This window comes from Lissotriton vulgaris, chromosome 9, assembly GCF_964263255.1.
Source record: "Lissotriton vulgaris chromosome 9, aLisVul1.2, whole genome shotgun sequence".
NCBI classification, from domain to species: Eukaryota; Metazoa; Chordata; class Amphibia; order Caudata; family Salamandridae; genus Lissotriton; species Lissotriton vulgaris.
In genome coordinates, this window is record NC_141697.1 from 285906394 (window position 1) to 285932851 (window position 26458).

General features: G+C 44.3%; 1 protein-coding gene across 1 annotated transcript in view; it reads right to left on the bottom strand.

The window, feature by feature from the left end:
• The window catches only part of CEP128 (centrosomal protein 128), a 757252-nt gene that overhangs the window by 637843 nt on the left and 92951 nt on the right, over positions 1–26458 (bottom strand). The window contains exon 7 of the mRNA XM_086937589.1: positions 23609–23725. Within this exon, the coding sequence (XP_086793715.1) occupies positions 23609–23725 (117 nt within the window). The remainder of the gene's footprint in view (positions 1–23608; positions 23726–26458) is intronic.

Consider the following 26458-nt stretch of genomic DNA (forward strand, 5'->3'; position numbering starts at 1 on the left):
GAGCTCCACGTGGTTTTCCACGTGACCAGAGCACATATAAACACTTGAGCGAAAGAAAAAAACTGGCGAATTGATAGCGCTGCCTAATTGTGGCGATAGAGCGTGTTCTCCTAAAAGCCATTATATGTCATCAGCAGACGGCGCGCCCCGCGCTGCTATTCAGATTGCCTTAAAATGCTTTAAATCACGAGTAACTGCACCGAACAGTAATGGTGGCTCCCCTGGGCATCTTTAAACCTTTAATAACAACAATTTCGCTATCTCTTCATTTTTAATTTTTTTTTTTTGCTCCTTTAAGTGTGTATTTTTCCATTATGGAAAAGGATAGCAGCATGGAATGCTAATACCTCGGCACTGCGAGAGGGGAGAAGTCGTCTCTGAGATAACCAAGGAGCTGTTGCAAATGCCAAAGAAAAAATGCCAAGTAAAAACCCGACGGCAGCTAGAGGTGCTTTCTGCCAGTGAGATAAGTGTCTGTAATTTATTCAGATGTCGCCTATATCCAAAGCAACAGCCACTTTCTTTAAAATGTGCCATTAAAGAAGGACGTTTTACAAGCCAAAATGGTATGCATATTCAAGCACAACGAGAAGGAGGCAGACTACAGTAATTACCCTAAGAAGGGGCCAAAAGGACATTCTGCGGAAGCGGTATTATGAATGTACCTCATCGTTACCTTCCTCGCCGCGGCAGCTTGAGCTAAGTCTGAACCTTCAGAGACCGGAGCCCAGCTACCTCACCACAAAAAAGAAAACCTACCGGCTCCTCCCCTAACCACGCACCTATAAGGCTTTCAACCCGTTTACATACCATGATATCTCTCAAACAAGGTCGTCTCTCAACCCTCAGTCACAATAACATCTAGCTTTCGACACAAGAAACAACAGTTGTAAACCAATGTCAAATGTTGATCTTTTTGTCGATATCTGTACACCAGAGCCAATCTGTAATAATGCCCTAATTATAGCAAAATAAATGAGTCATGACAACAAACAATACCAACTGAAAATTGCCATCAACCGCAATCTAAAGAAACCATAAAACAAGAAATTTAAATTTACTTTTATTTCAAATGAAACAACATTTTTAAAAATTACCCTGGCAAGCGACCGAACCTCGATTCCTCAGTTTGAACCACACATCTCGTAAACAGTGCTTAATTCGTGCCAGCAGTTGCGGGTGGTGGATACCAGCGCTCACTTTTTTGTGGATCGAGGCTTAGTTTTCCTTCAACAGTTTGACCCACGAGGATGAGCGAGAAAGGCAAAAAAGGGATAAAGAAGGAGGATGAGAAAGAAAGGAAGAGTATAAAGAGAAAGCAGGCAATGAACAAGTATTGAAAAAGTGAATAGACTTTGCCTTTGGGACATATTGGCTGTACCAATGAATTTTAGCAATGCTGTGCAGCATGACTAAAGGAGAATTAAAAACGGCGTATGAAGTAGCTGCATACCAAATTTTGTAGGCGTGCACACCACGCAGTTGTGTGTATGTTTTCTGTTAGAAAGTGATATTCTTAAACCTGTAGATGAGCAAGGGTGTGGTGAGGAGTGAAAAAAGAGGAAAGTGTTTGTGACGTAAAACGAACTCCAAGGTACGCCGCTCCTCCTGGCCTCTTCTAAATAAAAGAACTCTTCGCGCCAGACTCGGAAGGTGACTCTTCCGTGGGACTAACATTTTCCCTGTACCCAACCCGAGCTCCATTGTGGTCGGCCTGAACTTGTGACTTTCCCCTGGTCTAGCACAACTAGAAGACCACGAGTGGCACTTTATACTTCTAGAGGCTATTTTCACTAAAAACTTTACAATTACATATCTCCGGTTCTACGGATTTAATTTTTGTCATTCTGTAATTTTATTTATTAAAATGTACTCTACTTTTCTGAATTGGTTTCGGATTTTTCTTGTGTTGTGTTTTCATTTTATTACTGTCAGTGTGCTGCATAAATACTTTAGTAAAACCACACCGAAGTATGTCTGGTACAGACAAGGAGGGAAAAACCTCTCAAGGGATCGTTGTCTGTTGGAGAATGCTTCTTTAAGGACGAGAACCCTCACTAACCCTAGGGGGACATGCTTCATCATAGGGTTCCCTCCTCACAACTGCACCGTAAGGTGCCTGGTATGGACTATGACTCTCCAATGGAGAGGAGCAGAGGTGTTGTGGATTTAAGAACATAGATGTTAGAGTGAGGTGCAGAATCTTTTCTATTTTTGACAAAAAATGGGAAGGAGTAATGCAGAGAAGCCTATCTCCTGGTGGGCAAATAAACACTTTATTCAGATTCCCCCAGTTGACAGGATATAAAAGCGAATAATGACAGGGGGTTTGGAAAGAAAACTGCCTATAAGGTCAAGGTCAATATGTTTCTGCCCAATAAGGACCCCAGAAGGGGTTCACGGGCATTAGTCATGACAAAAAATGAGGGACGTCACTCTGCAACAGCAATTATAAAAACCTTTATACTGGCCTCGGGCAAGTATGCCAGATGATACAGAAAATAGTGTCTCAATCGCGGGGTCCACCTTCATATTGTGATGTATTACTCACTCTCAAGCCTCAAATGCTGCCTTACCTGCATGGCAAAAGACCCTCTGCGTGCTCCCCTTTATCGGCATACCCGGTGATAGTCAAATACTTAACACATTGTCTCTAGGTTAAGCTGGACTGTTTTTTTGCCAAACTACCAGAGAATTCAGCACAGGTTAATTTAGTGACTTTTGTGGTTCACCCTGCCAAGGATTGTGGTTGTTGCCTGAGGGGGCTTCCAACCCCCTGAACCAAAAACCCAATTTCTTACAAGCGCTATCCTGACAGAGTTTCAGTCCCTTCTGTAGGTGTGCACTCTTCCCTCTCGTTTGTGGTGCAGTTTCAAAGTACCTTATTGTAAAACCTGAAGTTATTTCAGACAGGCAATGCCTATCGATGTTGCTGATCAATGACGGCAGTGGAACACCGGTTGGTGTGTTTCCTACAAGGCCCTCCAAGTGGGGATGTTGCAGTCCTAGCCCTGGCCAAGCAGAGGGGGGTGCGGGGGGAGTCACACTTTACAAAAAGGTTGCCGGCATGGTCTTCATGATAGGGCACCCCTAATATCACTCATGAATAGTCTGTCAGTTTTCTCCCTCTAAGTAGAGCTAGGAAGCCCCTGCTCGCAGACTAGTCGAGTTCTCCTCAGATTTCTACTCTCAAACGTGGCAATGGGAACTTGGCAGTATCCACCCCAGCCCTGAAGCTCAAAGGAGCCTCCTAGTCAAGAAATCTTGGCACACCAGCTGAAGATTTCTGCCCCCATCTTTATACCCAAGTTGCAACCAGTCCTTGTGTATTCCATCAGTTGAGCTCTGTAATTGGTTCTGGCAGTTCTGCTCTTTTGCTATTTCAAAGCATACTGGACCAAACATGGTCTTTGTCATAAGTGTGAACAGGAAAGCAGTGGTGATCAAATGCCAGTGGGGAGCTGGAGCCTGCAGTCAAGAATAACTAAAAACAAGAGCATAATGACAGGAGAGAGGGAGGCAGCTCTATGTAACTACCTTTTATCCCGTTTGGGAGAGGCTGTGGGGGGCAGCCTTCCAAGAGAAATATAAAGCCAGGAAAGGGAAGATGGACCCTCCCTGCCTTCAAAGGGGCCTTCTGTCTCCTTTCATTAGTACTCCTCTTCCTGACCTACTACAGAGGACCCCTAGAATGTCACTGACGAGCCCTTCTATCCACATCTGTCTGGCCTCTCTCTCTAACCCTCCATTTCATATCTCAAAAGGCTGTAGCACTGCAAAATAGAACAAAGTGTCATTCGCATTCCACATGCATTTTCTAAACACACACAAGTAATGTACAAATGTGTCATCCATGTGTCATATGGATTGGAGAAAGGCACAGCTGAAAGGGCTAGCAAACAAATGTTCAAGGTGAGAGAGGCTGGTTGGCCACTATCCCAAGATGGCAACAGGTAAATCCAGCCTGTCCTGCTTCTAGGTTTGATATGGCTGCCACCACTGCTGGTCCTCTACAGTCCTGTAAGCTAATGATAGCCACGTTCATCTAAAAGGGAGATGCACATGGCGTGGCCTCCTGGGCACAGAGTTTAGCCCTGGGTCTAATTTATTGTCATGAAAATGGCACCAGTGCACACACATGGCAGGTATGTGTGATACTGCAGGGGTCAAAAAGCTACACCATGCAATGATCAATTTGAGACAGGGGTACACTATCTCCGCGCCCATGCAGGGATCCTTTCTCCGTCCCAACATTGCTTTTATTCTGATTGGAAAATTCAGCAAAAATGGACAAGTAAATAATCACAGAATCTAAACTTTCATCTCATGATCTGAGGAACTCCGCTACTCTGACAGGTAGCGTGAGGAACCATACACTGTTGTGCATGACTGCAGATATAGTCCCCTCTTGAGTGCCAGAACTTCTCATTGGCCGAGGAGAGTATCGGCACTCATTAGGGCAGCAGGCCAGGATTCGCTATGTGCTCCGTTGCTTCCGACGAGTGGGTCGTCTGGGAGTGAAGAGGGTATGTGCGGCAGCTTCAGAACGCAAAGCATTAGCTCTGCCTATAACGAATGGCTGAATCCTCTATCAGAGGTTCACTTACATGAATTCAGGCGAGATGAAAGGGGCCTGTGTCTGCAGAGGGCTGGATTGCTCCAGTATATTCAATCATACTAAGGGCCACTGGAATTATGATATTCTACAGCTACTGCGATTTTCGCTTAATTATGTATTTGCTGTGTAATCCATCATCTGCTGCATTAGCTGCAGATTTTAACAAAAAATAGTTTCGAGCTCAAACTGATCAAAAGTTACAAAAGAATTGACAACTTGGCAAAGTTTGACTGGTCATCTTTAAGTTGATTATTGCTGTATTTGGGTGTTAACTTGTTACTAATAAGGTGAACTCTATTCCCAGACACTATTACGAGGTGCAAAAATTATAAAATAATAAAGTGATACTATCACAAAATGTGCCGCATTATGTAGCATAATTTGCCTTTTCTTGACGCATAATTTGTTCAACCCTGATGCATAAATTTGTCCTCCTATGCCGCATAATTCCAGTGGCACAGATCATACTGTAGGAGTCCTCCCTTCTAGAAAATTAGTCCTCCCCATGCAGGTTGTACCACTTCATCCTCTCAAACTGGAGTAACTGCTGAGAAGGGCCCTTCAATATTGATATAGAAACTAATAAGGCCTTTTATCTTTTTATACCTTTCCAGTCGTAACCAGTGGATATAGGAGTGGAACTCTTTTTTATCAGAACCGAATATAAGACATGGATGTACCATCAGAAATCAGCCCATTCCATGGTTAGTGGATGAGATTACATAACAATGGAGTTTTCTACAGGGAGAGAGTGGTCCACAGGAGAATCCAAGTCCACATCAGTTTTCATATAGTTTTGGTGACGGTAACACACTCAAAAAAACTCTGGACCACTTGAGTTTTTAGACAATAACGTTTTGAAGGGGGTAATGAGTGTGTTTAGTATCAAGTCTTAGTGTCCTTAGGCTCAATCCTTATTTGTATAATCAGAAGCAAAAAGTCCTTGTTTTGTAGAAAAGTTACTCTTTATTTGTGTAGATAAAAACATGGACGGCCCACACGTGTTTCGCCCCTGTGGCGATTTGCGCCAGGGCTTTTTCAAGGCTATTTACAATATTTTTTGTTCTGTACTGTTCCTCATCTTTTGAAAAAGAATTTCCAAAATATAATCCGGTTTTTAAATTTGTGGGGGTAGAATCCCTGAAGTGCTGCGTCGACAGTCTACTTGTTACTTCTTCCGCTATCGCGAGGAACTGGACAGAACAAAAAACATTGTAAATAGCCTTGAAAAAGCCCTGGCGCAAATCGCCACAGGGGCGAAACACGTGTCGGCTGTCCATGTTTTTATCGACACAAATCAAGAGTAACTTTTCTACAAAACAAGGACTTTTTGCTTCTGATTATACAAATAAGGATTGAGCCTAAGGACACTAAGACTTGATACTAAACACACTCATTACCCCCTTCAAAACATAACAATGGAGTGCCTGTGTGTGAATGAGTATGAGAGGATGAAGTGGTACAACCTGCATGGGGAGGACTAATTTCCTAGAAGGGAGGACTCCAAGGGGGTGATAATTGTAAAAACCCTTGAATTCCAGAATGGAAGGCAGCGTTAAACAAAAGTTACTGGCTTATGATTACGATGTCCGGTTGATGAAAAAATGAGGGAGGCAACATAGACAATGAAACGTTAATAGAAAAAAGTTGATGTATTTACATGTATTCGGGGATCATAGGAATGTGCATTGTTTATGTTTGTACAAAATATGGAGACAAGTCTGACATTTGTTTCTTATTTAGATTAATCAATTGCATAAATTGGAACATTAGACCCTGTACCTATTTATGTTAGTCCTGAAGAAGGTGGTTGAGCAATAAGTATAGATACCACCGAAACGCGTCGACGCACTTGCAAAGAATCCACTGCTGAAGGGTTTTTCAGGACAAAAAAGAAAAATTGTTTGCCGAAATTACCTTTAACTATAGATCAGCTTTGGATCGATAGTCTGGCTACAACTCCACTTTATTATTGGGTTGTTGGTGGCCTTAGGGTCTTGTATTGTGGTTTTATGAATTGTTTATAATACGTTGTGTCGCTGTTTTTATATATATATATATATATATATATATATATATATATATATATATATATATATATATATATATCTGGAACACTCCAAACTCTTTCATCCAAGTAAGGCACTGACTCCGTGAAAATTTAGTTGATTCCAAAGAAATTTATTCTTTCATTGAGGCTGCTTGACGCGTTTCGGCGGTAAGCACCCGCCTTGTTCACAACATCATGACAGACTGTGATTGTATTTATACCCCTTAGTCATTGCATTACATCATGCATGTTCCACTCCTGTTTCCACGCACATTTTAGCTTGTTTTTCACATATCACACACTAGCCACACCCAGTTTCCATGGTAATATGGGGCGTCGTCCACTTTAAACTGACATAAACAAGTTACTTTCATTTTCAGTGTTAATTGGTTACATCATCCGCCCCCATGCTTTGTTTCGTTACTATAGAAACCCTCCTGCCACATGAGCCTAGTGATTTGCTCATTTCTCCCTTGCCTGTCAGTTGCTGTGTGTGTGCCTCGCTTATGCCTAATCTGGCCACTTTGCACGAGTCAAATCGTCTTTGGAGAAAATTCCTCGGCGCTGGTGAGTTTTGTAAAACGACACCATTGAGTAATTTTGCTGTTTATTTGTGTTTCCGAGGTGTTGGGCCAGCGGCGCTGAATTATTTACTCAGGCCGCGTGTAATAACGGGGGCAGTTCGAGAATGCTTTCGGGATAACATGTGCGCGTTGGTAACACACACGAAACGTTTTGATTTCCGAGGCGCGCGTTAGTCATTACCGCCTTGTATTAGCATTACTGGACCCTTCTGTGAGCGGGCGCAGCAGGGGATGCTCTGGGGAAGTTAAGAGCGCGTTGCTTCCAGAGATTGCTTTGCTTGTCGGGCGCGCGTTCGTCAGCACTCCTCGCACTGTGTTTCAAGGGCGCGCGGGGTTAATGTGGTACAACTTGTTCTTTCTGCAGGGTGCTAGTGCATTATATCATAGCGCGTGTTCTATGTTACTCTAAATATATATATATATAAAAAGTTCTTTTTATGTTTTTAATGGACTAGCGTCCCCCATATACAATTGTGTAGGAGCTGATCTTTTTAATATTTTGTATTGATACAATTAAATATTTGTCTACACTGCTTTTTTAAAATGAAAATAAATATATATTAGCACTACTTTCTAATTTGGTTATAGATCTATGCCAGAATGGGGAATATATTGTGAATTGAAGGAAGAGTGGATGTTTGGTGCAGAATCCGTTGTTAGTGAACATTAATTTTGGATGTTGTTTCCTACCTACTATTATAAAGTCCAGGGGAACCTTTCTTTGCTTTCCTTAGACTAGGCTCAGCCCCCTGGGACCGAGTGAGCCACCTCTCTCTTCATTTCCCATCTGAATTAGAACATCTTTGTGAACGAACCAGCTCTTTGGTTGGCACTGCAGGCAAAGTGTTACTAAATAGTTACATGGAAGGACAAAATGAATACTGCATGGGTGACAGAAATGTTTCTGTAAAATAACCCACACCTAGATATTTAGAAAATCTTAATTCCACTAAATGCCTGTTTCTAGTTCCGCCCCTAGCTCACGGCTGAATTTGGGAGTACCCCAGTACCTGCACTTATTTTTTGCCATTTAAAGCACAGCATATAATGTATACTAGATTTACCAATTAAATCACTTAATTCATACTAAAAAAAGAGAAGGGCACATCACTTTTGAGTTTCTCTCCTATGTCCTTCTTGGCCCTCTGAAGAGTTCCTATGGAGACCCTCGATCAGTTCCCATGGCAGCCCTTCCTGCCAGGCATCACGCTGCCATCCCAGCATCCATGCACCGCGCGCACTTCCTGGCGCCGACGTCCCTCACTCCGTTCTGGCCATTTCAAGATGTCTACTACAGCATTAAGGAGGTTTTACGAGGACATAAATGGCTTTTTAATGGCCACACTAAGTCTGCATGCAGTTAACACGCCATCACACACGGCAGCGCGCGTAATGTGCCTTGAGAGGTGTTTTATAAGGCATGGTGGGCTTGCTTTATGGGCCCCGCGCAGAGCTGCCTGCCTCAGAACGCTACCTGCCACTTTCACAAATCGGCTAAAATTAGTTGCGGCCGCCGTGTTTATTAAAACGGCGGGAAACGCTTTCACGCGGCCCAAGTCCTCCCGCCTGCCACGCCCCTCTCATGAATATGACGGACGCCGGGTCCGGCGGTGGCAGGGGGCGGACGGATTCTTAACAGCCGCGCGCGGTGCCAGGCCCCTGTCATTAGTGCCCGGGAACAGAGTGCGCAGTTCTAACGAGGGCGGCGCAACTCTGTTCTAAAGGCATGTCCTCGAGACTCAAGTCAAACGCCACAGCTCAGAACTGGAAAACAACAAGAAGGCAGAAACAGTAGTGTGGGTGCGTGGACCACTTTGAATCCCCGGTGTGAACGCGGTTTGGTAAGAGTGAGGTCAAGGCTGTGTGGGGACACGCGAGAAGTTTAGGCATGCATGTACTGGGAGATGAGGCACGCACTGTGGCACTATGGCAGAGCTCTTTGAGGCCATGCAGGTAGCCAATGTGCAATGCAGCAGAGCTCGTTGTGTCCATGCTGATAGACACGCTCTGCAAGAGGGCTCTGGGTATCCATGTGTCTAACCAACGTGCACCTTAGCAGTGCACTGTGTGGCCACGCAGGTATCCCATGTGCAGTGTTCTGTGTGGACACGCAGGTATCCCATGTGCAGTGTAGCAGTGTTCTGTGTGGACACGCAGGTATCCCATGTGCAGTGTAGCAGTGTTCTGTGTGGACACGCAGGTATCCCATGTGCAGTGTTCTGTGTAGACACGCAGGTATCCCATGTGCAGTGTTCTGTGTGGACACGCAGGTATCCCATGTGCAGTGTTCTGTGTAGACACGCAGGTATCCCATGTGCAGTGTTGCAGTGTTCTGTGTGGACACGCAGGTATCCCATGTGCAGTGTTCTGTGTAGACACGCAGGTATCCCATGTGCAGTGTAGCAGTGCTCTGTGTGGACACGCAGGTATCCCATGTGCAGTGTTCTGTGTGGACACGCAGGTATCCCATGTGCGGTGTAGCACTGCTCTGTGTGGACACGCAGCTATCCCATGTGCAGTGTTCTGTGTGGACACGCAGGTATCCCATGTGCAGTGTTCTGTGTGGACACGCAGGTATCCCATGTGCACCTTAGCAGTGCTCTGTGTGGCCACGCAGCTATCCCATAAACAGTGTTATGTGTGGACACGCAGGTATCCCATGTGCAGTGTTCTGTGTGGGCACGCAGGTATCCCATGTGCACCTTAGCAGTGCTCTGTGTGGACACGCAGCTATCCCATGTGCAGTGTTCTGTGTGGACACGCAGGTATCCCATGTGCACCTTAGCAGTGCTCTGTGTGGCCACGCAGCTATCCCATAAGCAGTGTTATGTGTGGACACGCAGCTATCCCATGTGCAGTGTTCTGTGTGGACACGCAGGTATCCCATGTGCACCTTAGCAGTGCTCTGTGTGGACACGCAGCTATCCCATGTGCAGTGTTCTGTGTGGACACGCAGGTATCCCATGTGCACCTTAGCAGTGCTCTGTGTGGACACGCAGCTATCCCATGTGCAGTGTTCTGTGTGGACACGCAGGTATCCCATGTGCACCTTAGCAGTGCTCTGTGTGGCCACGCAGCTATCCCATAAGCAGTGTTATGTGTGGACACGCAGGTATCCCATGTGCAGTGTAGCAGTGGCATCTGTGGCCACGGAGGTAGTAGATATGCAACATAGCATTGCTGTGGGTATCCAGGCACGTAGCCAACGTGCAATGTAGCAGTGCATTGTGCGGGCGTGCAGCAAGCCACTGTGCAATGCAGTATTGCTCTGTATGTTTTTCTATGCAGGTAACCAATGAGGAGTTGAGCAGGGCTCTCTGGGTCTACACAGGTAGCCAATGTGCACTGTAGGACTGCATCATGTGGACAAGCAGAAAGGCCATGTGCTGAAGCAAGATATGCAGTGGGCAGGGTCAGACTGGCCCAGAAAATAAGCCTGGGCACTAATATAAAAGTGGCCCCCATTTGTGAACTAGATGGCTAAAATGGTTGTCCAAGCTTGCAAATTGGGGCAGTTTAAAATTATTAAAAGAACCCTGTACAAGTGCATTGCAAGTTATGAAACACTTGATGGATTTGAGCTTGCTTCAGGTAATGTTTGTTTTAATTTCAGGGAAATCAACAGTAAAAACCGGCCCAATAGACCATAAACTGGCCCACAAACAGCCAAAAACCGTCCCACAAACTGAGCTGGCAGACCAGCCCATCGGGCATTGCATAATTACCCTATAGGCTAGACCGATTCTGTATGTGGGGATTTGGAGTGCTGAAAATTCAATGTACTACAGGAGTGAACTCAGTATTCGAAGCAGCCAAGAAGGAGGTGCAGCCATGGCTTGCTTGTTAAATAGGTTAAGATCCGAGGCATACTGCAGTCCTGAACGCTAATACTCAATCAGCAGTGGCGCTAAGCTGTTCGCTTAAGGGAGATCAGTATTATATGTGTGGATGTGTGTGTGTCTATGTGTGTCTTTGCACAGTTCCATATGTGGCTGTGTTGTGCCGGCCCACACTGGATTCCCAGGTTTGAGAAGACTGCCTATAGTGGAGGCTACTTAACACAGTAGCAGTGCTGTGACCAGCCACGTGGGAACCCCAAAGGCACATATCTGCTCAGATGCGTTAAGGGCAGTATTTAATATTTGTAGAGCGCAGAGTCACGGAAAGGTTTCATGCAGCTAAGAGGGTACTGTAGACAAAATATTGGCTGCAAGAGGTTAGCTCAAGAATACGTTTCATGGCTTTACTAACTGGAAGGAGATCCAGAAGAGATTGAAGATAAGGAAGAGGAGCATTCCACAGAGTGAAGAAAAACCGAAGGGGATGATGGGCGGAGTGTTGAATATTGCAAGCACTCGCCCCCAGTCAACTGATCTGGGTTTAATCCATCATCATTCTTTAGCTCACTCCGCCACCCCAGTTCAGAGGGAGGACCTGGCTTGGCAGTTCGGGCTGGACTGTTCCCATGGGGACAGGGTCAAGACTGATTTGCATATGGCTAGGTTCAACTTGGAATGGCATGGTGAGCAAAAAAACGATGGATTTAGGCCCATATCTCTGTACTGGGGTGAATGTGTGACATTGTTCTGCATTCTGTCTATCAACTGCTATTTTTGCATTTGTCACCCCGAGTGGGGCGGGTATGCACAGACATGAGTCCCGTGCTCTTCATGCCACTGGAATCAAGCTATCCTGGCTGATGAGGGCTGAAAGCCTGAAACCAGTCCTAGGATGCTTGTTTCCAGTCCAGGGAGGACCTGGCTTGGCAGTTCGGGCTCGACTGTTCCTATGGGGCACAGGGTCAAGACTGATTTGCATTCTGTCCATCAACTGTTGTTTTTGCATTTCATAGAGTGGACACAAGAACAGAAAAGGTGCAACCTCCCACTCCCTGTAGAAGGAGATACCTCATCCTAAGAAGCATGGGCAGTGGTATGGTGTGGAGTAAGGCAGAGCTTCAATAAGGGAGCAGCAGAGCCAAAAAGCAATCACAAGGCACAGTATTTGGATTTGAACTCTAGCAGTAACAGGAAGCCAGAGGAGAAAACACAACAAAAGAGTGCTGAGAGAACCCGAGAGATGCTTCTGATTCCACGGGAGAAAGGCTTTCTTCACTACCCCCTACAACGAGCCTCCAAGAAGAATATAAGAAAAGCACTATGCGGCACCCATACACCACCATTTTGGACTGGAAACTTGACATAACCATGAATTGTGAAATACCTCCCGCTCACTTCCAGCAAGAGAGTCAATGACTCCGACTGGATGCAACCCTGAGCTAACGGCGCTCCAGTGGGTATAATTCTGACACCGTTTCAAAAAAGGAAAGAAAACCATCCCTGTCGCTAGAACTTTCAAACCAATATTAAAGCGTGTAGCAGCGCAGAGGAGGTAAAGGGAAGAAAGCAATTACACGTCACTAAAAATCAAGTAAAGTCATTGGTTAATACCATAATGTTGGATTCCACTGAAATACCAATCACAAAGTACAGAGGACCTGGATGATAATTAACCGACAGAGACTGGTGAATCAATGGCTGGACTGGAGCGGAGATCTCATCTTGAACCAGGTCAATACCTTGCAAGCAAATGGCTACCAGGTACACAATGATCAAGCAGCCCGTCTTGTAAGCAATTGTCCAAATTGTGCCTCAGCGATTGGGATTGAGCACTCTGAACTGTCGTCTTGGAACTGAAACAAAGGCTGATCATTGCTTTGGAATAACTGGAAACCTTGACTTTTTCCTTTAGTTAGGACTCCGAGATTGGCCACCGTGAACATGGAGTTTTGAAATGAACTATCAAATTTTGGTTAGTGCAGGTTCTGGGATCAATTTCTATTTTTAGACTGATGCAATTCCCAAAGAGAAGAACCACGCACTGTTATAAACTGGTGGCAACAACTCCGTAAGAGCATAGTGCGTGACATATATGGATCACGGAACCTCTGCAAGTTACAGATTTTGAATCGCCATAACAAAGCAGTGGGATTTTATTTTCCAATCTTATGAACTGTTAACCATAAAAAGTCATTTTTTGCTACTTAAAGGATAAATGAAATTAAAAAGTGTAGACATTCTTCAATGTTCATTATTTGGGAACTAAGTGAAGTGAAAAGCAGACTATCCAAGATGACAACAAACTAAATTATTCTAGGAGACTCAGCGAACAAGCACTGGAAAACCCAATAGGTCTGCCTTGTTCAGATTTGTGTTGGTTGAAGTGTGATATGTCTGGATGCAAGAACAGCAACTCACAGTTACGCACCCAAATGCCATTCAGGTGGAACTCTATGTCAAGCACAGGATATTTAGCATACACAATTAAATGTGCCACACCTCTCCGAATGATTCCTAGGTATGCTATAGCAACACCTTTTAGCGACCATCTCACTTCTTGCCCTCAACTTTGTCATCCCACTTAAGCACTGAAATATAGCATATGTGAACTGGCTTATGAAGACGCAAGCACTATTATCTAATTTGCTAAACTTGGTGTCATGTTCATATTTACTCCAAGTGAGACAAGTTGCTATTTTGTGTGCATATACTAAACACACGTGTACTCACGGTGTGACTCGTATTTATCCTCCTCTTCTTCTCCAACTCCTGCTCTCATTTGAGAAGTTGCTTCGCTTCCCATTGCAACTCTAATCCCGAAGAGAGGTCTTGCACCAACTCCCACTGAAGTGGCACCTCCTTGTTGAAAGGCTGTGCACTGTTTGCCTTTATGCTCTAACGCCAGGTTGGAGGCCTTATATCAGCACTGCTCCATACCTGCTCCTAGGCAGACGACAATGGACTCTGCCCATGCATCAGCACTATTCCTCCAAGACAGCTGGCTACAGTGCCCGCTTGACCACCACGAAGCATGGATGAAAGGACTTGTGTCTTACTACATTTTACTTTGTTTCATTGTAAATACAATTTTATGATCTTTTATGGTTCTTTGAACCGAAATAAAGATGGAATTGATCGATTGCTACAGATTCTGAGCTACAAAGTTTTTTTTAAATCTGACTCATTAAACTGATTCTATTATATTTTTGCAACAACATATTTAGCTGCTTTTTTATGTGTTTTGCTTTGGAATACAGATTCTACTTTTCTTCTTCATGTCTACAAAAATATCTCTTCTATATGAATATGCAACATGCTAATGATTTAAGGCATTTGTGGGAAAGTTTATGGTGTGAACAAGTATTATAAGGAATAAAGTATCCCTTACCCTATAAGGATATTAAAAGTCACCTCAAAGTCCCACGGCCTTACAAAGAAACAAGGCCATCAGCCTCATTCCACTATATAGTCATCGACTTCCTTGGTGACTTGCAATATTCTTATAATGTGCTGCAGGGGTTACTTCATTCCATACATACTATTGTAATGTTGCTCCATCTATAAAAAGAAGCTAGGCTATATTAGGGTATATATGACAATTGTCTTGCCTCTTACTTTACTACCGATAATGTTGTCAGGGCACAGGGTGTGTGTGGAGGGGGGGGGGGGGGGGGGGGTCTAAATTAATGCTGGAAAACTATAACTTAAGAAATACCTCCTAATTCGGTGATATAATTTGATGCACTAAGGTGATTTTTGCATGTTATAAATATACATTTGTTTGCATTTTGCAGAAACTTTCCTCATATTGTTACATGATGTTTGTTGCAAGTTACATACCAAATACTTTCAAGTTTCAGCTCCATACTACTTTCAAGTTTCAACTCATGTACAGGCTCTTGGAGCCAAGCCAACTCCTTGGCTCGGCTTTCATTGTTAATTTGTTGGCTCCCCCACCTCACCCTCAGTATTCCAGCTCACCTTCTACTCCGAGGCACTTTCCAGAATCTGGGCTTCTCCCACAAATGCACCAATGGTGAAGTGTGCCAAACATCTCAGCAAAAACAGAAATTCCCTCAATTGGTTCACACCTTCTCTGCTCATCTGGCAAAAGCCTCTTCTCTTCAGAGTGGAAAGTGCTTAGAAGGGGGCTGGCACTGAATGCAAGGGCCCTGTTTACAGAATCAGTTCTCTAGAAGCATTTGGACTGAGGCCAAATGCCTCACTCAGCGCACTCAGTCATTCCAGAGAGGCTTCCGGTGAATCAGTTCAGTCCACAAATTAAACACAAGAGACATGTGACGCCTAGGATCACACAATTTGATCAAGAGTGGAAGCTGGGACTGATCCCAAGTTTTCGGTTGTTGGATTGTGCAATTCAGCCACTGGAAGGATATCTATTTATTTCTCCTGTTTTACATCAAAGGTTAACAGTTTGTCTTTAATTCTTGGTGCATTTGTTTGGAGATTGGGCAACAGGCAGAAGTCAAATGCAAGTCAGTTGTCATGTTCACCCTATATATGGGCTACATGTTTGTTAGAAATGGTGGTCTGTGGTTTGCACACTGTACAAGCAGGGACCTTCACTCTAGACAGGGTAAGTAAGTTACACCCTCAGAATAACCCGTGCTCACCCTTTTGGTAGCTTGGCAAGAGTAGTCAGGCTTATATCAGAGGCAATGTGTAACGTATTTGTACATACACATAGTAACACAGTGGAAACACCACAAAAGTACTCCACACCAGTTTAGAAAATAGCCAACTTTTTATTGGAGTAAAACAAGACCAGAAAGACAAAAATCCACCATACACAATTAAAGATCCGAAATTTCAAGGATTAAATGCTGTTATAGCGCTTAGAAACACAATAGCTCCAACTGGGGCTCGACACCCTGCTTGGCGAAGTCGAATCCAACAGTTCGACGTCGACCGCGATGGAGCACGGGCTGGCTACAGAGTCACACGGACCCCTGTTACAGTACCTTGTAAAACAATTAGAAACAAAAATGTTGCTCGCCGTCAGGAAGGTAAGGTGTTGCTGAAGCCGGTGCAAAGTCAGGCTCCTTACTGCTACAGGGCAGGTGAGGCGTCAGTTCCTTACTGCCAGGCAAGGGGGTGGGGGGGTGATCCATCGGTTCATTACTGTTGTAGGGGGGGGATGCGGCACTGGCGGAGAGGCGTTGGTGGGGTCAATGAAGCTCAGAAGGTCAAGTTGCAAGATATTAACTTCACAGTGTCAATGTCACAACACTTGGCCAAAGGTGCTGAAGCAGAGTCGGAGTCGGGTGCCATGGACATCAGTGACACAGCACTCGGGACTCATGCTGTGGTGGGACTTCGAAGGTACTGCGACAGCGGGGTCCTACGTTGTAAATCACGGTTGTTGCACTCAGCGGGGACCACAGCTCTGGTGCGGTCAGCGGCGCAGTGTCGAAGAAACGCACCGGCTCCGAAGCCACAATCAAAGTCGATGTACCAGTTTTGTCTTGATGAACACAGCAAACTCACTTCCAAGTGCCCTGGAACTGATTTTGGTACCACTTAGCAAGTTAGGACTCCAAGCAGAGGAGCCCAGGTGCAGCAGGTGTAGTCTTTGATTGCCCTGAGACTTCTTAACAGGAGGTAAGCTGAAGTCAAGCCCTTGGAGAACCTTGGGAGCAGGATATGGAGTCCAGTCCTTTCACTCACAAGACCGAAGCAGCAGGCCAGCACAGCAAGGCACACAACAAAGTGGCAGACTCCGGACAGCTATCTATATCTTCTTCTTGGCAGAATGTCCTCAACCCAGAAGTGTTCTGAGTATTTGGTGTTACACGTCCAGTACTTATACCCATTTAAGCCTGTGAAGTAGGCAACTTCAAAGAAAAGTCTTTGTAGTGCACAAGACCCTGCCTTTCCATGCCCTGGGCCTAGAAACACTTTAGGGGTGGAGCCTTCTTTGTGTGAGGACAGGCAGAGCTTTATTCAGGTGTCAGTGTAAACTCCTCACACCACTCTAGCTCAGGAAGACCCATCAACCTGGTGATGGGCCATCAGGATATGCAGGGTACACCTCAGCTCCCTTTGTGTGAATGTCTAGAGTAAATGAACAAACATCCCAACTGTCATCCTGACCCAGACGTGTATTCAGAGACAAGCAGAGGAACAGTAGGTCCAGAGACACCAAATTCCAATTTTCTATCAGCACCCAATTGGAGGATACACGTGTAAGATTTTGCAAGGCAGCTCCAATGCTAACCTATGGGAGAGATAGGCCTTGCCGTAGTGAAAAACAAATGTAACCGTTTTTCACTACCAGGACATGTAAAACACAACTGTACACGTCCTACCTTTTAAATACACTTCACCTTCGGACATAATGGAAGTACATAATCTGATTTATATGTGGAGGGCACAACACCCATCTGTTAGAGAGGGGACACACCTTTCATCAGCCCATAAAACACAGTCTAAACTGGACTATTGGTTGGTATCAAGAGAGGCCAACACATAGGTTAGGCGTGTATCCCATTGACCCAATGAATCAATCAATCAATCGGCCATTTGTTAAGCGCACTACATACCAGCAAGGGTCTGAAGGCACGGGGGTGGGGGGTGTCGCTACTGATCGAACAGCCAGGTCTTTAGTATCCTCCTGAAGGTAAGCAGGTCTTGGGTCTGTCGTAGGCTCAGTGGGAGGGTGTTCCATTTCTTGGCTGCGAGGTGGGAGAAGGATCTCCCGCCAGTGGTTGTTCTTCGGATACGTGGGACGGTGGCGAGTGAGAGGTCGGCGGAGCATAGCTGGCGGTTGGGGGTGTAGAAGGAGAGCAGTCTGTTGAGGTAGGTTGGGCCGGTCTTGTGAAGTGCCTTGTGTGCGTGAATGATTGTCAGTTCATTCCCCTGTGTTGTTAGAGATGAGCATACCCATGAACCCCCCCCCCCCCCGCAGTTCCAGTGGAGACTCTAGGCCTCCTTTCTACTGGATCTGGTTTTCAGAACCAGCATAAAGAGGCAATTATACATTATTTTGCTAAGAATAAGGGCTCGGTCGAGACCACAGGCACATAATGGGAGGCATTCAAGATCACAATTAGAGGAGTATGTATGGGAATACAGGCAGGAGTGCTGAGAGCCCTCCACGCACGGATGACAACTATTGAGAATAAACTAAAAGATCTAGAGAGACGTTTTGAAGTGAACACCTTAGCCAGTACCTTAGCAGAAATAAGAGTACTGGTTACTGAATATAATGACACTGCTGCCCAGGATGTAAAACATATGTCCATAGACTGGAAGGCATGGTCATATGGGAGGGTGGCCAATCAGGCCATAGTCTAGCCTCTAAAATCAACAAACAGCGTGCACAGACTTATATAGTGTGAATAGACTCTCAAGTGGGGGTGCTGCTCCACGATACCCAGTATATTATTGCAGAATTTCGGAGGTACTACTCTCATCAATATGGCCCGCGGTGTGCTGCGACTGCTGCAGAAACTGCAACATACTTTGATAAAATAACTAAGGCATGGCTCTACCAAAGGGCATTCCTGGTCCAGCCCATCACCCTAGACGAAGTATGAGAAGCCATAGCTGCTCTGTCAAATGGCAAGGCATCTGGCAGTGACAGGACTGCTAGCAAATTCTACACAGAGTTTGCGGGCCTACTAGCCCAGCACCTGCATGCTGTATATATAGAGGTATATGAGAAACAGATATTGCCCCAAACCCTGCATGAAGCACTCATAATAACTCTCTTAAAGCCGGGCAAGACATCTACAAACTGAAGTTCATACAGGACACTATTGTTGCTAAATATTTACACCAAAATATTAGCAGAGATTATAACCACTAGGCTACAACCTCTACTCCCAGCCTTAATGCAGCCGGATCAATCAAGTTTTGTACCTGACCGCTCCACCATGAATAATCTAAGAACACTGTTTGGACCCCAAGGTTAAGGCAACAGCTGTCTTAGATGCTGCTAAAGCCTTTGATTCCATCCATTGGAAGTATATGTTCACTCTGCTACATCGAGTAGGAATACCCAAAACCTTCCCACAATGGATACGACTATTATATACAGACCCAGTGGCTACACTGCAGATTAATGGCAATACCTCGGCATTGATGAAGATTTGCGGAGGAACGCTGCAGTAATACCCATTGTCGCCAATACTTTTTGCTGTGGCGCTAGAACCTTTGGCGTGTATGATATGTCAAAAACATGCAAACACAGCACTGGCATTCCAAAGACGCTTCCTCATCATCTCCCTCTATGCAAATGATATGGTACGTTACATTTGGGATCCAGCCGAGAGACTAGCCCCTCTCATACGGGAGAATATTAAATATGAAAGATACTCTGGTCTCACTGTAAATTGAACTAATAATGAACTGTTGTTGTGGTCATCTCTAAATTATCCACACAGCACTAACTTGTGGAAGACTTTCAAGCGTCAGTGTTGAGAATTAAAGATATTGTTATCCCATTTAATAACACTTGCATGGGCAGGTAAGCAGCCTCGGTGTAGCTGCGATACGCCCACTAGGCCCTATGAACAGGGGGGGATTTTGCTCCCCAGATATGCACCTGTATTTTTTATGCACACAGGCGCATTTTGCTCATTACTGGCATTTCCCACCAATCTACCTGCCGAATATAGCGATTGAAAGTGATGGTGTATATCAAATACCGCTGAAAGCCATCTTACTATATGTGAGATATGAGGTCCCCAGATAGGAAATAAACACAATAAATAGTACTATAAAGGCCTGGCAGGAGCTGAGAAGGAAAGCAGGGAAGATGCAACTGTATGCACTGGCGATGCCCCTACTCCACCATCCAGCTATCTCAGTAACGCAAGAATCTAAATCACTCGCTAGATTGACAGAAGCACGGTTAGTGACAATGGAAGACATTTTCTAAGAGGATAGGTTTATCTCACTGGACACAATATTAGCAACGCACCACAGCACTCCACTTGTGGTGTTCACATACCACCGACTACGGAAAGCCATGAAAACATTATATCCTCAATTTCAGGATGCTCCACCCACACCAAGGTCACTACAATGTTTACTCAATAGCAGCTCACACAAACGACTGATAATTAGGTTATATACCGCGGCACAAAGAGACACTCTTAATGGGATTTCGTGCTGACTCCACCATTGTCGCTAAAGGAATGGACATTTTGCTGCACTCTCACCAGAAGGTTAATGGCTAATTGTAACTTAAGGATCATACACTTTTAATACCTACAACAACTATATGACACACCATTACAGTTACACAGATTCGGACTGCGAAAGTCCTCCCGATGCATGCCCTGTGGTACCCTTAAAGCAGATTTCAGGCACATGGCCTGAAAATGTGATAAGATACAACGGTTTTGGATACAAGTAACTCTGCATCTTTGTCTACTTGGCCTTGTTAATGCTTTTTAACCTCTCAACCGAACACTTGTGGCGCTAACCTTAATACTGGTGAAAAGAAGTGTATCGCTAAACTGGGGGAGGGGAGGGGGTGGAGAATCGACACCTAAACTTAACAAATGGCTGGTAGACGTGGCATATTGTAGGGACCAACTAAACATATACACAAAGAAGTTACCTGTGGGGTCGATACCAAAGAATGTGTGGGTACCATTTACACTGCATCTTCTTGCAAATAGAACAGCAAACTAATACTTCCAAAGGGAACATGGTATATTGAAATTGTCTGCATATCTATATTGACTGGGTTGAACATAGTATGATCTGGCATACATGACTGATGTAACATATATATAGGATGATGTAATGATATGATGTGTACGATGTAGTACTGGTTATTTATGATTTTCTTAACCCAAACTAATAAAAGAATATATACACTGCACCCTCCTTATGGGGCTACCTTGTGTTGTAATTTTGCAGCGATTGGTTTAGCATTAGCAGAAGCCATCGTGTATTTAGAAGTTATCTTGTCTGTTTTGTGGAATCCATTTTGTATTTCTGCCAGCCATCTTGTTTGCCATGTGCTACCACGTGCGTGCCATGTGCTCGGACCTACCTTGCTGTTGTCTGCTCTTGAAATCTGCCTAGAGACAGGTTATTTTTAACCTCTTCTGTTTTGCACATGCTCAGTTGAGCTTGCAGCTGTCCCTAGTCTGTAAATGTCAGGATGTGTTCACCAGAATTAGCAACTCTTAGCTCCTCCCACTTGTTGACTGTGCATTTTCTGTATGACCTTATATGTACCTGAAACCTTCTCTTGTACTTGTACCGCCTTCATTTGAGCCCCTGTGTGGGTATAAAAGGACCAAGCTCTTTCCATTCAGTGTGCTACTTCATACATTGCTGAAGGGTGTTGTGTGAATGTAGCTCCACCTCATGAGGTTTAATAAACGTTGTATTTTCTATTCGAGTTTCTGTGCCAACTTCTATCCTATTGGTCTGAGGCAATGTGCAGAGAAGGGCGAACCCCTAGCACTGGTAGGCCTTGCTGAGGCCCACCACCACACTTGGACCTACCTTAGGGGTGCTTTACATGAAATAAAAGTGACGGTTTGTGCCAGGCAAGTGGGTGCACTTGTCAGGTCGAAATAGCAGTTTAGAAATGCACACACAGATACTGCAGTGACAGGCCTGAGACATGTTGGCAGGGCTACTCATGTGGGTAGCACAATCAATGCTGCAAGCCCACTAGTAGCATTTGATTTACATTCTTTGGGCACATATACTGCACTGTACTAGAGAGTAAAGCAAGAGAGGGAGTGAAGAGTTTGTAAAAAAAAATAAAGAACGACCAAAACAGAAAGTGAGTATTACAAGGAGCATGGAAGGCAGGGAAGAAGGTCTTGGAAAAAAGTTGACTTTCACGGGGGTGGGAAATCAGCCCCAACCCCCCCCCCCCCCCCCCCCCCTATCAAAAGCACAAAACGAAAATCAAACAAAGAAACAAAAGTTTTTTAAAGAATGGCTTTATGCAGGTTGCTTTCGTCAACCTGGTAAAAGCCATTCTAAAAGAACAAATTGTCCGAACCATTTTCTTCATGTTTGAATATAAAAATGTGTCTGATCCTTTTCTTCATGTTTGATTTTCAGCGAAATGATACAAAATCCCAAGAAGGATCTAATGCTGGAGAATTTGTCGAACGCCTTACACACAAAAATGTAACATAGTCTAAAATTGTAAGACACTTCTAAGGTGTAAATATACAAAAAATAATAAAATGCAGTAGTTTGACAAATTTATCTGTAAAAACATGGACAGTTCAAATTATGACAAAATAAGTAGTAACCAGGTTATGTCAAGATATAAGAAACGAAAAATATACTAAAATCTAACAAATTTATGGTATGTAAAAAAATGAAGAATTGACAATGAAAGAATATACATTAAAGTAATGCGGAGCTTAACTATGAAAAGTGTCTGTGAACAGAACTGTATGGGTAGAACCAGTAAGATGAAAGTGGGGGAAAGATACACGATGGTCAGAAACATGGAACCCTTATGGTGCCTACAGGAAACGATTACCAGAATAGTCAGGTATGAAATACCTAGGATACTTTGAACTAGAAGCAAATTAATATTAAGTCCAGATATTAGTATGTAAACACCAAGTTACAGTTCAAATTTCGTTTTAACCCAGTGCTTCTTATTTCCAAAATCGTTAAGTGAGGATTGATGAACCAGGTGATAACACCCAATGTTTAGAGACAAACAGGCAATTAGTACTGTTGTTTTCCTATAAATGAGCAATTGTAATTTATTTATAGTGATTGTTTTTATTGAGAAAAACTATAGGGGAAAATAATGACAAGCAGACATGAGGGAATCATACATTTAAGCAGTGGAGGGAACTGAAGAAACAAATGCCAATGAGGAGGAACTGAAGAATGTAACAGTCTTTTCTCTCTCTTTCTATGTATGTATGTATGTATGTATATATATATATATATATATATATATATATATATATATATATATATATATATATATATATATATACATACACACACACACACACACACAAACATAAATACATACACTGCTTTGGGGAACATAAGTGCTTTTGGAAAATAACATTTGATCCAGATGAAAAAAGCTAATTGTGAGCTCATTAGGTCACATGCACCTTTAAAACCACCCATAAGAGGTATCCCTTTCTACACTGTATGTGCCTCTGGGACACTTTTTTCCAAATTACAAAAAAAATTATCATTGAGAGAGAATAGCCAAATTGTTCAATTTATGTTTTAATATACATTGATATGATAACAGTAAAAATCTGTTTTCACAATAGCTGCGTAGGACCGCCTCAGAAACACCTCTGCATATTTGCACTTATATAACTACAGATGCACATATTTATTGCACGTACACTATCAAATATACCATTATGGGGAGTTCCTACACACGACAGTGTAAATTCCCACCCTTTGGCCATAACAGCATACAGATTTATATTAAACTAGGCCTCTTGGACAACTATGAACCAAGCCTGATAGACCAGTCATCCTGATGGACAATTGAGGCATTACCCCACCGTACCTCTTGCAGCTGCACCGACATCTGACCCAGGTGGTCCTGCCGCCGCTCAACCTGCTGCCTTTCCAAGCGCATTTCCTTCTCCAGCTCCTGAAGCCTCCTTTCCACCCGCTCAGAAACCTAAAGAAGATAGAAAGATCAATAAACAACCGTGAAAAGGCTAAGTGAAGCAGTTAAAGTAAGCAACCCCTGAATCAATAAAGGGCAAAGGTGGGATTTTCTATCTGGATGACTTACTTTATGATAAGATCAGGGAAACGTATCCTACTGGAGGCCCTAGCAGGAGAAGGCATCTCACTAATCAATCTAGGTTCCTAAGTGCATAAGCTTCATCAGTGCTTAATTTGTAAAAATAAATAAGTGCCAGGGCTCTCGTCAGGAGGCCACTGCAGCTTGCACCACACATTGCCCCGGCTATGCTGCCAGTGATAATAACAACACAACTGCCAACCATCAGGCTCCTACAAATGTGGCAGTGTGTACTATTTCAGGCCACAAAGCTTTAAGAATGGCTTGGGCGGCAGGTAATAGTAATTTTAATGTATATTGAACTAATAATGAACTGTTGTTGTGGTCACCTCTAAATTATCCACACAGCACTAACTTGTGGCAGAATGTCAAGCGTCAGTGTTGAGAATTCAGTGCAGGTGCTGAGCACCGGAAACCACTGGCTCAAATTAAGCACTGAAATCAAGAAATATTGTAAATATCTGTAAACCAATAGTAGGGTCGTTCATCTGCCAACAGTACTAGAATCATCCAAAGGTGTCCAAGTGCAGTCACAGGTAACGGATAACGCTTGGGTATAGTAGACCCCTGAAAGGCTCTAGTAAACATCATGTGAGATGGGGAGGAGCCCAGCCCAGGGTTGGATTGGGATTAAAAATCGGCCTGGGCACGCAAAAAATAAAAAAAATCGGCCCACATTTGCATAATGCCTTTCCTCAAATCACTGCTTCAGCGTAATTTTATATTTAAAAAAAAGGGGGGGGGGAGGGGAGTTAAAAAAAATGCACGCATTAGTTTACACTAGTGAAACACACTTGAAAACAAGTGAAGCCACTTCTGCTCAGGCCCCCTGGCCCGCTCAGTATGCCTACATTAATGGGAGGCCCAGTGACAGAAAGAGAGTGACACCTCTGCTGTTGCTAAAGGGGAGGTAATGAGCCTCCATCTCCCTCCAGAAAGGCCACTCAGACACCCACTGGGCCGCTGGCGGTATTCGAACGGAGACACCGTACAAATCGCCCCCCAGATTGCTCAAAAAGCAGCCCACAGTTGGAACTTGGACCCCGGCCCCTCGGGCATTGTCCAAGTGCCCCCGTTATCAATCCGACCCTGGCCCAGCCTGTACTTCAGAAATGCTTGCACACCTGGGCGTTGATCAGCCCTGAATAAGTGGAGTACAAAGAATGCAGCAGTAAGACCAGGAAGTGATATTGAATCTCCCAGGTCTAACACAGGCAGTGTCCCATTGTCACACTGTGAGAAGTAACAGGCTGTCACAGGACTGTGGTGACCTGCCACGTTTAAATCGTCCTGGGTACTTCACTCTACAAATTCATGCAGTGAAAGCAAGTATGTAGCACCGAGAAGGCAAGACAGCGCAACAAGGAGGTTGGGGCAAGAGATGTGGGTTGGGGGGGGGGGGGGGGGGGGGGGGGGGGAGGGCGATGTGTGGGATGTAGCAGCAACATTCCACTTTTTCTAAAATTCTCAGACTGGGATGAAAAGAAGAAATCTTTTCAAGTAGAAAAAGTAAAGGAAGGGGCTAAATCCCTCATCCACAAGGAATTCCCCAGACAGGAACACAGCTTGGCGCATTAATAGGAAAAGAGCATTGAAAGCCTAGCAGCAGGTGGCTACATCCTCACATTGGGTGGGAAAGTAGCAGGCAGCAGGTTGACAGCATTCTGGTTTTGCATTTTGTAGAAGCAGATAATGATCAGAACACAAAACCGAGAAATTAACTTAAGTAAAGGACATTTATAAAGCGCACTTCATGCCAAAGTATCTCTACACGCTGGCCATCAGTCTTAGAGGTGGCACATGCTAAGGGGAGGAACGTTAGGCAAACTGTGTTTTTGAGAAGGGTTTTCAATCTGCTGGTTAATGGGTCCAGCTATAAGGCTTCCAGGTCATGCCTACCAGGTAAAACAGTCTTTTTCCACCTACAGTGGAGCCGCGTGAACGAGCTTGATGGGGCCAGCCAGACCCAGTTCCTCCTAAGGTTTTATTAGCTTTGGGAAACAGTACATTTTCTCAAGGGTAAAGTGTGGGGGTGGATAGGTAACCGGTATGTACAGGCCGAGTTCTCCACCCTTAATTTATGAATTTTCTTCCCTCAGCCAAAACCTTCTCAAAATCCTTGGGGTCATGCATAAGGTAAGCTTTGGAATTATGTGCTTCTTGTAATTAAAGTTGGAATATTCTGTCCCAGCCCAGGTAGACAGAACTGTTTGCCGGACATCGAGTACCAAATATGATCTAAATGGTCCTAAGCTAATAGGCCATATATCATTCTAGGAGTTCACTCATTCCTGCTGTGGGCTGTATTTGGCAGGGACATCAGGACTCAGATTAAATTTCCTAGAAAGGAAGTAGAATGTTTGAGGCAAATGGGTTCCACTGTGGCATAGCGAAGGTAACGGGCACTGGGCTGGGTACACGTGAACACGTGTGTGGGCTGCACATGTGATACTACCATTGTTTGCAGCCTGGGAACTGAGCACAGCTATCCTGGCAAAGACGGGACACTCATGATGGATGCTGACCTGTGGAGGCCCTTATAATATAAGTGGACGCTCGGTAGGCTTACTGGGAAATTTGAAGTGCTATCAATATATTATGCAT